We start from the raw sequence: 14648 nt of genomic DNA, 5'->3' as shown, positions 1-14648 counted from the left end.
GAAAGGTTAGAAGTAATTATGGGAGCAGGATCCTAGACTGATGAAGTACGAACCAAGCCATTTCTTGGAACAAATATGTCTGGCCTCAGCTGGGCGGGATGCTACGGGGATTGGGGTTTGGTCCTGAGTCTGTCACTATCTTAGCTGGGTAACTTTTTTAAGCCTCAGATTTCTTATTTGATAAAGGGTTTGGGGCTGGATGCTCCCTTGTTCCCCTTTCAACTCTCTAGGAATCCATGACTTTTATGGTGAGAGAGGAAGGGTAAGAATGCACCCAAGCAAAAAGTTTGTCAGGTAGCTGTGTAAATACCACCTAGATTTGACATTGAAGGCAGGAGAAACTAGACCTCTATCTCAATGTAGACTAGAGGTCTCTGCACATCTGACATTTTCAGATGTCAGCTGACATTTTCCTTTATTGATTTTCAGACTGAAGCAAAACATGTTGTCTGTTAAGAACTGACATGATTTTACCCATCAAACAGGTACTCTTCTTACACAGCAGGTAGGAGTATAAACTGGGGCAACATTATTTTGGAGAGAAATTTGGCAGTATTCGTCAAAATTAAAAATTTACTTTTCCTTTGACCTAGCAATTCCACTTCTAAGAAGTTGCACCAGTTTTACTCATATAAGTATATATAGTTCATTGCACCATCCTTAATTGCAGAAAAAGAGGAGAAATTATGGAACTATCAATCAATAGGAAGATTGCTCAATAAATTATGGAATAATCATATGATGGAATTCTAAGTGGCTATTAAAATGCTGAGCTAGGGGGCTTCCCTGGTGGCACAGTGGTTGAGAGTCCGCCTGTCGATGCAGGGGACACGGGTTTGTGCCCCGGTCCGGGAAGATCCCACATGCCGTGGAGCGGCTGGGCCCGTGAGCCATGGCCGCTGAGCCTGTGCGTCCGGAGCCTGTGCTCCACAGTGGGAGAGGCCACAACAGTAAGAGGCCCGCATACTGCAAAAAAAATAAATAAAAATGATGAGCTAGATCTGTATATATAGACTTGGAAAAATGTTTATGCTACACTTCTAATTTTTAAAAAAAGTTGTAGAATATTATGTATAGAATGACCCCTTTGTATAAAAAAACCTATATGCTTAGAAAATTCAAGAAGAATTCACAAGAAATTCTATACATGGCTACTTCTGGGGAGTGAGATAAGTAGTTAGGGGAAGTTTTTCTTTCACTTTATACTCTTCTGTATAAAAAGTTTAAGAACGATAAATAAGCATTATTTTTCTACATAGGAATTTTTACACGTTTTATAGGTTGTTGAATTATTGGGGTTTGACAGAATAAGGGCTCCAGGCTTTGGAGGCCAGAGCTTAGTGAGAAGAAACTGAGAAAACAGGGAATCTAAGGCCAGTGTGTGGACTCAGGAGGGCATAGAAAGAATGAAGGGGAGCAGGAAAGCATGGGTTTGAATTCTGAGTAAAGAAAGATTTGCCTCTATGATGGTGAACTCATCATTTTGTCTTTAAAGGCTGCCTGGGTGGAAGGCTCGTGCATGTGTTTGGAGCAGGATTTTCTCCTGAGAACATCTCAGCTGCCGTGTGTGGTGCTCCCTGCCAAGTCTTGGCTAACGCGACAGTGTCTGCCTTCAGCTGCCTGGTTCTGCCCCTGGATGGTCAGGAAAAATGCCATATTCGTTTTTTAAAGAGTGTATATGGAAATGACATACTTTGGTTAACTCCATTTTTTTGATAATTAATGCTGTATTGACTTTAAATTTTTCTATGTGTTCCTGGGGGGGAAAAATACACTGATCCCCATCTAAAATGGTAGTTAGAATTGGGGACCACCTGTTAAGATGAGTCATAACAGCTTTTGTCATGTTAATGACAACAAAACATTTATCACCTATGTTCTTTTTTTTTAAACATCTTTATTGGAGTATAATGGCTTTACAGTGGTGTGTTAGTGAATCAGTTATACAAAGTGAATCAGTTATACATAAACATATGTTCCCATATCTCTTCCCTCTTGCGTCTCCCTCCCTCCCACCCTCCCTATCCCACCCCCTAGGTGGTCACAGAGCACCGAGCTGATCTCCCTGTGCTATGCGGGTGCTTCCCACTAGCTATCTACCTTACGTTTGGTAGTGTATATATGACCATGCCACTCTCTCACTTTGTCACAGCTTACCCTTCCCCCTCCCCATATCCTCAAGTCCATTCTCTAGTAGGTCTGTGTTCTTGACGGCAGTCATATGAAGATGGAGAAAGTAGTTCTGAGTGGTGAATACTAGTTTCAGTGACAGCCTAGGCATCGTGGAGAAAACAATTTTGTCTTGTTCTGAGGTGGGGCTGCTGAAAATGTCTGCTTTCTGGAGGTCCTAGTGAAGGGATTAGATCATTCTGCTGGAGAGCTCTTGCATATTAGTGTGCTCAGGTCTTGAATCTTATTATAGGAAAAAAAGGCCAACATTAACATTATCCTTCTATTCTGTAAAGTCCAGATAATTACCTGAGCCCTTACTCAGTAAAACACCACGATCTCTCACTGTTGTAAGCTTTGTAGCCATCACATAAATTGTGGCACGGGAAGCCATGTCTTTGTGGGGTGGAGGGTTTAGAATGGAATGTGCAAAGCTTTGATATTTCTATGATGGGGCTCACAACACATGCTTATAACCTACTGAGCTTCAGAAAAAAAAGTCTCAGGGATGAAATTACTATTATCACTACAGGGTCAGCTAAGCCAGGTGGTTATTTGGTTTGCATAATCATAGATCTTATACCTGTGCACTTAAAAATAATTTGTACTCATGTTTTCTGTAAAATGCTTTAAGTTATATTCCTAATTTCTGTGTCTGCAACTTGAATGTTGGTGAAAGATTTACAGTGATAAAAGCATCACTTCTGAGCTTGGACAAAAATTCCATGATGGCTAATACTGTTGTGATGGCAGTTACATTGGATGGTCTTAGACCAGAAGGAGGAGTGGTGGTGGTGGCCGTGGGGATTGGGAGGAAGGAGAGGAGGAGGAAAGGAGGGAAGAGGAGAAAGAATCCTTGCTTACGATAGTGGAAATCGAGTGTCCTATGACCTCATGTATATGAGCAGAACATCACAGATGAGAGATCTGTTCTACTTAAGATTCCACAATAGGAAATTTAGGATATGGTAGAAAGTTGAAGTTAATATGTCTGTTTCTTCCTCTGTTCTAACTCCTGTGCCTAGAACTGTCCTGGCTTAGGGGACGTGCAAAATTAATGTTCGATGAAAGAATAAATACGGGAGTTGGGAAATGGTGGAAACGTAAAACCGACTCCCCATTTCTAGGTCCTAATATTTAACAAATACTGCTACAGTTTTTTTGGAGGGGCGGGGGGCTTTCACGTATACACTATTTAAATTAATCAACTCTTTGCTATTATTTCAAGACATCTAGTTTCAACCAGAAGTACAAACTAAAAACCAGTGAAGTTTCAGGGTCAGGTAAATTGTGTTATTGGGAGTTTTATAACTCATAGGAGAGGAATAAAATAAATTATTATATTTTAAAAGATTTGATTAAATTTAGAAAAAGAATTCTCAAAATTCCTTGATTTTTAGAAGAGGAAAACATGAGTGAGGCGCTGTAACTTTTACCATTGTCACTAGGTGTCAGCAAACACTCATTGATTGTACAAGGGCCGCTCATTTACTCTGGGGAAATGGATAATTTATTTTCCTCTTTCATTAAAAAAGAATTGGGAGATTGGGATTGACATAAATACACTAATATGTATAAAATAGTTAATCAGAGCCTTCTGTATAAAAAAATAAATGAAATAAAATTCAAAATAAAAAAAGTCTTTTAAAAGACTTTTAAGTAGTGTCTGTAAAGATGGAGAGGAACTGGTGGAATCCAACTCCACTGGTTTCTTTTTTTTTTAACATCTTTATTGGAGTATAATTGCTTTACAACGTTGTGTTAGCTTCTGCTGCACAACAAAGTGAATCAGCCATATGTATACACATACCCCATATCCCCTCCCTCTTGCATCTCCCTCCCACCCTCCCTATCCTACCCCTCTAGGTGGTCACAAAGCACGGAGCTGATCTCCCTGTGCTATGGGGCTGCTTCCCACTAGCTATCTGTTTTACATTTGGTAGTGTATATATGTCCATGTCACTCTCTCACTTTGTCCCAGCTTATACTTCCCCCTCCCCATGTCCACAAGTCCATTCTCTATGTCTGCGTCTTTATTCCTGTCCTGCCTCTAGGTTTGTCAGAACCGTTTTTTTTTTTTAAGATTCCATATATATGTGTTAGCATACGGTATTTGTTTTTCTCTTTCTGACTTACTTCACTCTGTATGACAGACTCTAGATCCATCCACCTCACTACAAATAACTCAATTTTGTTTCTTTTTATGGCTGAGTAATATTCCATTGTATACATGTGCCACATCTTCTTTATCCATTCATCTATCAGTGGGCATTTAGGTTGCTTCCATGTCCTAGCTATTGTAAATAGTGCTGCAATGAACATTGTGGTACATGACTCTTTTTGAATTATGGTTTTTTCAGGGTATATGTCCAGTAGTGGGATTGCTGGGTCATATGGTAGTTCTATTTGTAGTTTTTTAAGGAACCTCCATGCTGTTCTCCATAGTGGATGTATCAATTTACATTCCCACCAGCAGTGCAAGAGCGTTCCCTTTTCTCCACATCCTCTCCAGCATTTATTGTTTCTAGATTTTTTGATGATGACCATTCTGACTGGTGTGAGGTGATACCTCATTTGTAGTTTTGATTTGCATTTCTCTAATGATTAGTGATGTTGAGCATTCTTTCATGTGTTTGTTGGCAGTCTGTATATCTTCTTTGGAGAAATGTCTGTTTAGGTCTTCTGCCCATTTTTGGATTGGGTTGTTTGTTTTTTTTGATATTGAGCTGCATGAGATGCTTGTGTATTTTGGTGATTAATCCTTTGTCACTCTACTGGTTTCTTACTTAAGATCCAGGATGGGAGTTGGGGATTCTGTGTATCCCTGAAATTGGATAAGACATTTTGAGAATATGATTGTGTATTTTTTTTTGTAGGAAGTAGGTCTACAGTGTACATCGAATTGTCAAAGGAGTGTGTCTCATAAATTATTAAAAACTACTAAATAATTCCCCTACTTTCAGATAGGATTGCACAGAACCAATTTAGTTAAGAATCTCTTATATTTTAAAAGACTTTTTAGCGGGCACTTTCACAGCAGCGACCCATACAAGTGTTTCACAGTTGTCTTTCTCAGGGAAATCTATCCTTTTACCTACTAATGCTCCCCACTCTACTTTTTTCAACCTTAATCAGCTGGCAGCCCTTGGGAAAGCTGAATAATTTCAGTCCTTCTAACACAGTGCTTCTCAATGATATTATTATTGAGAATTACTGAAAAAATATTATTACCGGAGCAGCAACAGTAGCAGCACCTGGGATTTTGTTAACAGTGCGAATCCTTGGGACCTACTGTATCAGAAACTTCACAGCAAGTAAACATTTTAGTATTTCTCTTCTGAGCTCCTTGAGTATAATCTGTAAAAATATGCAGTCACTATGCTGTACACCTGAAACTAACATAATATTGTAAATCAACTATACTTCAATAAAAGTTAAGAAATGTAGAGCTCTAAAAATGTCCTGTTAAAAAAAAAATGTCCTGTTGCTGCTTTTGGGGTCATCATCTTTACTTTTCCCCCAAATTGTACTTCTAACAAAAGAAGAATTTTCTTTCTTCATTACTAACTGGAAAGTTCTCATGTTTCCTCTATCCATACAAGACTCTTACTTTCCAGACATTTTAATTGCTGTAATTCTTTGGGAACACAGTCACAGAACCTACTATGTGTTAGGTGCTTTGGAATATACCAGCAATAATAATACTATTTGTGTGTGATTGAATAACGGCAAACCCTCTCATGTACTTGTCTTATCCCTTGCTGCATGCAGCCCTGTGATGTAGGCAGGCCTCTTAGCTTCAAGCTCATAGCCCTTGATAACATGTGTTACGTACCTGCATGAACAAGCTAGCTGCAGAGGTAGAAGGCTAGAGGAAATTTTTCTTTTCTATTTTATTAAGGTTTTCAGGCAGAGATGCTCCCAAACCATCTCATGTAGAGATTTGTTCATCCTCCTGTTAAAGGTTATTGCCAGTCTGGCTTGGTGATGCTTTTTACATTGTTTCTCATGACCTGGAAAGAAATGGGCTCAGGGTCAGAGGGCTTCAAATCATTGCTATTCTTCTTTATGAAATGTTAATAGTCATAACTCTATGAGAATCAAGAACTTCTGTTAATCAAGAGATCCCATAAAGAGAATGAAAAGTCTAGCCACAAATCTGGAGAAGGTATTAGTAAGCATATAACCTCGTAGGATTAGTACCCAGAATATAAAACTCACAAATCAATAAGGAAAAGACAAGCATTCCACTAGAATAAAAGGCAAATGACAGAAATGGGAATTTCATAGAAGGGAAAAGACGTTACTACTAAACATATAAAAACTTGCTCAGCCTAAAAAGTAATGATGAAAATTCAAAATAAGGCCACAATGAGATGCTGTTGTATACTCACTGGACTGGCCAAAATTAAGAGTCTGATAATCCCAAGTGCTGACAATTATGTGGGTTACCGGGAAGTCATAAATATAGGTGGTAGGAACGTGAAATGACACAACCACTTTGGAAACAACATGGCACTGTCTTGTAAGGTTGAACTTGCACCTACCCTATGAGTAGACAATTTTCTTAGAGGTATATATACCCTAGAGAAAATTCCATACATGTTTGTAGTAGCAAAACCTGGGAATTACCCAAAAGTCTATTGGTGACAGAATAGGTAAATATATTGTAGTACTTTCACAGAATGCAGTGTTGAACAGCAGTGAAAATGTTTGAACAACAGTTACATGCAATAATAGGGCTAAATCTTGGAAACATAATATCGAGTGAAGAAAGCAGGTCTAAGGATATTATGCCATGTCGTCTATTTTCTAAAGTTCAAAAAGAAGTAAAATTCAACAATCTCCTGTTTAGGATACAAACCCATGTGAGAAAGCTATTTAAAAAATGCAAGTGTTGTTTCTGAGAATGAGGAGGAAGTGGGTAGACTTGGCCAGGAGCACATAGACTGGAGAGCATCTTGACGGTATTGGCTTATGTTGGCTGAATTTATGGTACATTCACATGAGTTTTCTGACTAGGTGATTCATATTTTACAAAAACATGATTTGTATCCTCTGTATGAATTATGTACACATAGTACACTTTTAAGAAGAGTAAATGAATAAGTTTATTTTCCTATTGGTCAAGGAAAAACACATGGGCTTGGTTGATGTAACAAAGTAAGGCCTTTAGTTCTTTCTGTGGTTATTACCTAACCCAACGTTGACCGTTTCATGCAGTGTCCTTGGCTTTCCTGTGTGGCCTGAGACCTGAGGAGGAGAACTGTGAGACCTCTGGCTGCAGCTACGTGCAGTGTGATTTGACTGTCGCTGTGGGGACAGAGAGCCTGCCCGAGTCATGGCCTTATTTCTACACCTGTGAAGAGAGTTCCCGATGCATCTGTGCACAAGATCGTTGGACAGAGTCCGTCTTTCCATCTTTCTCAGGCCTCTTCATCAGGTAACCCAGTCCTCTCCCTCCCTGACCTTCCCCACTAATGCACAGCCAGTGGATTAATGGAATTCTCAGGAACTGCAGGCTGCGTGGACACAGCCCTAGGGCCAACCCTCTTGTTGGAGAGACTGTTCCATTGTGGATTCCAGCCAGCCTGCATATCAAAGAGTCTCCTGTCTTTTCAAGTGTTCAAGAGAACATCTGAAAAATCTGCCCAGTAAACAGCCTGCTTTGTTCTTGCTTAGATTTTAATATTTATCTTCCAATCCAGAGCAACATCTGGTGAATGCCAATGGGGGAAAAAGATTAGACATTATGAAAAACAGAAGGCTCTTTTCCCGTTTCCTTTTTCTTTTCTTTCCAAACAGATTCACAAGTATGAGAAAAAGTCATAGAGAAATCCAGCAGATTGTGCAATGTTTATTCAGAAGAAAGGGGCATGCATGGGCCGAAGGACTGTAGATCTAGGATTTAAAAGCCATAGGCTTATAAGTTTTTGAACTTAAAAAGCAAACAAATAAATACCACAACTTTCCAGGTAAAAATCCCCTTTTCTAAACACATTTAAAAAAAAGTGTGGCCCTGTCGGTTGCTCTAGATGACCTTCATTTCTGCAAGCAGCTTCCTTACTGTGAAGTGTGATATTTCAGTGCTGAATGTGGCCCTGTGTCCTTCTTTATTTCTTATCTAGATAGAGTGGTTACATCCTTGTATTTAATGAAGGCCTCTTTCCCCATTAAAAAATAAAACTAAACAAAACCAACTACCCAGAGGAAAAGTGAGAACCAGCCCTTTCCATGGCAGTCAAAATTTCTGATGTCCTAAGACAGCCTGTGTTTTACTTTTTAACATCTTTATTGGAGCATAATTGCTTTACAATGGTGTGTTAGTTTCTGCTTTATAACAAAGTGAATCAGCTATACATATACATATATCCCCATATCTCCTCCCTCTTGCATCTCCTCCCACCCTCCCTATCCCACCCCTCTAGGTGGTCACAAAGCACCGAGCTGATCTCCCTGTGCTATGCGGCTGCTTCCCACTAGCTATCTGTTTTACATTTGGTAGTGTATATATGTCCATGCCACTCTCTCACTTTGTGCCAGCTTACCCTTCCCCCTCCCTGTGTCCTCAAGTCCGTTCTCCACATCTGCGTCTTTATTCCTGTCCTGCCACTAGGTTCTTCAGAATCTTTTTTTTTTTTTTTTAGATTCCATATATATGTGTAAGCATATGGTATTTGGTTTCTCTTTCTGACTTAGTTTGCTCTGTATGACAGACTCTAGGTCCATCCACCTCACTACAAATAACTCAATTTTGTTTCTTTTTATGGCTGAGTAATATTCCAGTTTATATATGTGCCACATTTTCTTTATCCATTCATCTGTCAGTGGACACTTAGGTTGCTTCCATGTCCTAGCAATTGTAAATAGTGCTGCAGTGAACATTGTGGTACATGACTCTTTTTGAATTATGGTTTTCTCAGGATGTGTGCCCAGTAATGGGATTGCTGGGTCATTTGGTAGTTCTATTTTTAGTTTTTTAAGGATCCTCCATACTGTTCTCCATAGTGGCTGTATCAATTTACATTCCCACCGACAGTGCAAGAGGATTCTTTTCTCCACACCCTCTCCAGCATTTCTTGTTTGGGGATTTTTTGATGATGGCCATTCTGACTGGTGTGAGATGATATCTCATTGTAGTTTTGATTTGCATTTCTCTAATGTTAGTGATGTTGAACATCCTTTCATGTGTTCGTTGGCAATCTGTTTATCTTCTTTGGAGAAATGTCTGTTTAGGTCTTCTGCCCATTTTTGGATTGGGTTGTGTGTTTTTTTGATATTGAGCTGCATGAGCTGCTTGTAAATTTTGGAGATTAATCCTTTGTCAGTTGCTTCATTTGCGAATATTTTCTCCCATTCTGAGGGTTGTCTTTTTGTCTTGTTTGTGGTTTTCTTTGCTGTGCAAAAGCTTTTAAGTTTCATTAGGTCCTATTTGTTTATTTTTGTTTTTATTTCCATTTCTCTAGGAGGTGGGTTGAAAAGGATCTTGCTGTGATTTATGTCATAGAGTTTTCTGCCTATGTTTTCCTCTAAGAGTTTGATAGTGTCTGGCCTTACATTTAGGTCTTTAATCCATTTTGAGTTTATTTTAGTGTAGGGTGTTAGGGAGTGTTCTAATTTCATTCTTTTACATGTAGCTGTCCAGTTTTCCCAGCGCCACTTACTGAAGGGGCTGTCTTTTCTGTGTTTTATATTCTTTCCCCCTTTATCAAAGGTAAGATGACCATAGGTGCATGGGTTTATCTCTGGGCTTTCTATCCTGTTCCATTGATCTATATTTCTGTTTTTGTGCCAGTACCTTACTGTCTTGATTACTGTAGCTTTGTAGTATGGTCTGAAGTCAGGGAGCCTGATTCCTCCAGCTCTGTTTTTCTTTCTCATGATTGCTTTGGCTATTCCATACAAATTGTGAAAGTTTTTGTTCTAGTTCTGTGAAAAATGCCATTGGTAGTTTGATAGGGATTACATTGAATCTCTAGATTGCTTTGCAAAGTATTGTCATTTTCACAATGTTGATTCTTCCAATCCAAGAACATGGTATATCTCTCCATCTGTTTTATCATCTTTAATTTCTTTCATCAGTGTCTTATAGTTTTCTGCATACAGGTCTTTTGTCTCCTTAAGTAGGTTTATTCCTAGGTATTTTATTCTTTTTGTTGCAGTGGTAAATGGGAGTGTTTCCTTAATTTCTCTTTCAGATTTTTCATCATAAGTATATAGGAATGCAAGAGATTTTTGTGCATTAATTTTGTGTTCTGCTACTTTACCAAATTCATTGATTAGCTCTAGTAGTTTTCTGGTAGCATCTTTAGGGTTCTCTACGTATAGTATCATGTCATCTGCAAACAGTGACAGTTTTATTTCTTCTTTTCTGATTTGGATTCCCTCTGTTTCTTTTTCGTCTCTGATTGCTGTGGCTAAAACTTGCAAAACTATGTTGAATAATAGTGGTGAGAGTGGACAACCTTGTCTTGTTCCTGATCTTAGTAGAAATGGTTTCAGTTTTTCACCATTGAGATTGATGTTGGCTGTGTGTTTGGCATATATGGTCTTTATTATGTTGAGGTAAGTTCCCTCTATGCCTACTTTCTAGAGGGTTTTTATCATAAATGGGTGTTGAATTTTGTCGAAAGTTTTTCTGCATCTATTGAGATGGTTACATAGTTTTTCTCCTTCAATTTGTTAACATGGTTTATCACATTGATTGATTTGCGTATATTGAAGAATCCTTGCATCCCTGGGATAAACCCTACTTGATCATGGTGTATGATCCTTTTAATGTGCTGTTGGATTCTGTTTGCTAGTATTTTGTTGAGGATTTTTGCATCTATGTTCATCAGTGATACTGGACTGTAGTTTTCTTTCTTTGTGACATCTTTGTCTGGTTTTGGTATCAGGGTGATGGTGGCCTTGTAGAATGAGTTTGGGAGTGTTCCTCCCTCTGCTATATTTGGAAGATTTTGAGAAGCATGGGTTTTAGCTCTTCTCTAAATGTTTGATAGAATTCACCTGTGAAGCCATGTGGTCCTGGGCTTTTGTTTGTTGGAAGATTTTTAATCACAGTTTCAATTTCAGTGCTTGTGATTGGTCTGCTTATATTTTCTATTTCTTCCTGGTTTAGTCTCTGAAGGTTGTGCCTTTCTAAGAATTTGTCCATTTCTTCCAGGTTGTCCATTTTATTGGCATAGAGTTGCTTGTAGTAATCTCTCATGATCCTTTGTATTTCTGCAGTGTTAGTTGTTACTTCTCCATTTTCATTTCTAATTCTATTGATTTGAGTCTTCTTTTTTTTCTTGATGAGTCTGGCTAATGGTTTATCAATTTCGTTTATCTTCTCAAAGAACCAGCTTTTAGTTTTATTGATCTTTGCAATTGTTTTCTTCATTTCTTTTTCATTTATTAATTCTTCATACTTTGATCCAGCGATTTTACTTCCAGGATTTTAAGAAAGCAGTTAGAAATATGTAACATTTATGAAGAACTATAGTCTTCAATGCTTTAGGTATATAACAAAAACAGTTGAAATGAAGTAAGCGTTTAGTAATAAAGAATGAATCCAAGTGATAATATACTAAGAACCTTGAAAAACCATGGTGTAGAACATTTAACCAAAGAAGGAAATGCTTACAATATACTGAGGAGTATATTGTACTCCTATACTGAGGAGTACAGGTCACAAAATAGTGCCTCAATGAAGTCCTGATGGTGTTTATAGTACATGTACATGTGTCACACAACAGGTGATTGGGAAAAAGACCGGAAGGATGTATTCTAAAATGCTGATAGTGCCTATCCCTAGGGGGCTGGAGGACTGATCATATTTGTTTTCTTCATTGTGTTTTTATGTAATTTTTTCAGTGAACATGTACTAATTTAATAACCAGAAAACACAATATAAATTTTACATGGGGTGCTAGGAATATCATGTGCTAAATAGCTTACCTTGGTTCCTCTTAAGATTGTGCTTGTGAACGCAGAGAACTACTTTCCAGGGTCTTTGCAAAGAACCCATTTCCATTAAATGGTTTAACCCCCTGCCAGCCACTACCACTATGTATTTGATGTCATTTGGCAAAGACAGACATTTGTATCTGTGGCAAATATATGCCCAGTTTGTCCATCCATCCATCCAGTAGTTACCAAGTGTTTATTATGTTCCAGGTACTGTGCCAGGATCTGGTGACTCAATGGTGAATGAGATGCAAAGTCCCTGTCCTTAAGAGTAGTGGAGGAGGCCAGACAATAAACAAGATGATCACATGTTCTGATAAGGGCTATAAAGTGATAAAAAACAATGGAGGCTGCTTTTAAAAATTTTTTTATTTCATTTTTTGTTATTATTTTTTAAATTGCAGTATAGTTGATTTACAATGTTGTATTAGTTTCAGGTGTACAGCAAAGTGATTCAGTTATACAAATATATTATTTATATATATATATATATATATATATATATATATATGTTCTTTTTCAGATTCTTTTCCCTTTTAGATTATTACAAGACACTGAATATAGTTCCCTGTGCTACATAGTAGGTAGTGATATCAAATGATATTTGTCTTTCTCTGTCGGGCTTACTTCACTTAGTATGATAATCTCTAGGTCCATCTATGTTGCTACAAATGGCATTATTTCATTCTTTTTTATGGCTGAGTAATATTCCATTGTGTGTGTGTGTGTGTGTGTGTGTGTGTGTGTGTGTGTGTGTGTGTGTATGTATGTGTATATATCTCACATCTTCTTTATCCATTCATCTGTCAATGGACATTTAGGTTACTTCCATATCTTGGCTATTGTAAATAGTGCTGCAGTGAACATTGGAGTGCATGTATCTTTTTTTTTTTCCCCCAAGGGAAAGATACTCATTTATTTATTTTTATATTTTTTTACATTTTTTTTGAATTTTATTTTATTTATTTTTTTATACAGCAGGTTCTTATTAGTTATCCATTTTATACATATTAGTGTATATATGTCAATCCCAATCTACCAATTCAACCCACCCCCACCCCCACCCCTCTCCTGGAGTGCATGTATCTTTTTGAATTATAGTTTTCTCTAGATATATGCCCAGGTGTGGGATCACTGGATCAGCTCAGAGGAGGTTTCTCTGAAGAAGTGCCTTTTAAGCTGAGCTAAGGACAAGTGTCATTATGGAGAGTCAGGCAGTGGGGGCAGCAAGTGCAAAGGACCCATCAAGTTTCATGAACTGTCAGAGGTCAGAAGGGCAGGAGTAGGGTTAGAAGGAGGAAAAGTGGCTCGAGAAGAGCTCGGGGATGTATTAAGGCCTCAAAGGCCATAGTAAGGAGTTTGGATTCTATTCTAAGAACAGACTAAGTATCTTTTTAAAGTCACAGTCAAGCCCCGGCAGTATCAGGACTGGAACCCAAGGCTTCTGACTCACAGTGTACTCAGCATGATGCTGTATTGTTGGCATCAGTAACAGCCTTGGCTGGGCTGTGCGGGTCCAGGAGATTTGAGACATGGGAAGCAATTTCAGGCTAAGTGAGGGAGACAGAATGATGGCATGGTTTTTACTGCCTACCATAGAGAGTGCATCCAAGGAGAATATCTGCTTACTTTTGGATCTGGTTGGACCGACTGAAAGAGCAATAGATTGGGACTCAGGAAACTTAGGTTCTAGAACTCTCTCTCCCACCATTTGGGCCAAATATTCTTACCACATTCCCTCAAAATAAATATTTGTGTGCATGCGTGTGTGCATGCACATCCATATCATCTGTATCTATGTATTTCTCTGTGTACACATATGTCTATAGTTAAAACTGGCCAACTGTGCTCCTTAATTTGTAGGATGGTTGTGGAAGAAAACATGACATAGTAATATTAAGAAACTTTGAAATTTTGCAAATGTTAGTCCATTTTTGACATCCTGGTGTCTCTGCTCATCTTGATGATGGCTTTTTAATGAAAAAAATTTCTAGTCATATAATCAGGGCCAAAAAAGAAAAGAAATATGAGCTAAAGGTTGTGAAAAAGCCTAAGCCAGCAGAAAAGGGTTTTAACTCTTTCAGAGCAAAAACAACATGATTTGTTTTCACTTTCTTCTTGTATCGGGAAGCAGGGCACACAGGGTGGGAAGCAGCCTGGAAACACAGGACAATGCAAGGCAGAGTCAGGGATGCCGTGGTGCCCAGGCCTACGCCTGACATCACAGAGGTGGGAAGGACCTTCTGTACCATGGTCACTAGTCTTTCCTGGGAAGATCAGTGGCCCCACTGTGACATCTGCTTCTTCTGTCGTGTGCCTATGACTGCGGGGAACAGACTGTCTCCTCCGGGAACGGCCTGGAAAGCCACAGCGACCCTTGTTACAGCATCGACAGATATCAGCAGGGTCTTCTACTGGGGGACCAGCTGTTAGAGCACTTGCTGAAGAAACAGGCTTTGTTTAATTTGTTTAGGACTTGGTCAGCTGGAGTGACCTTCCAATGGCAGGTGATATATATTGTGTTTCTG

General features: G+C 38.7%; 1 protein-coding gene across 1 annotated transcript in view; it reads left to right on the top strand.

The window, feature by feature from the left end:
* Positions 1–14648, top strand: part of PKHD1 (PKHD1 ciliary IPT domain containing fibrocystin/polyductin) — a 404235-nt gene that overhangs the window by 64957 nt on the left and 324630 nt on the right. Inside the window, exons 32-33 of the mRNA XM_027126840.1 lie at positions 1496–1639; positions 7393–7612. Of these exons, the coding sequence (XP_026982641.1) occupies positions 1496–1639; positions 7393–7612 (364 nt within the window). The remainder of the gene's footprint in view (positions 1–1495; positions 1640–7392; positions 7613–14648) is intronic.

The sequence above is a fragment of the Aethalodelphis obliquidens genome, unplaced genomic scaffold, assembly GCF_003676395.1.
Source record: "Aethalodelphis obliquidens isolate GAN/ISIS:26980383/991018 unplaced genomic scaffold, ASM367639v1 scaffold31, whole genome shotgun sequence".
Taxonomy (NCBI): domain Eukaryota; kingdom Metazoa; phylum Chordata; class Mammalia; order Artiodactyla; family Delphinidae; genus Aethalodelphis; species Aethalodelphis obliquidens.
The sequence above is the reverse complement of the archived record's forward strand: the minus strand, read 5'-3'. Positions and strand labels throughout refer to the sequence as shown.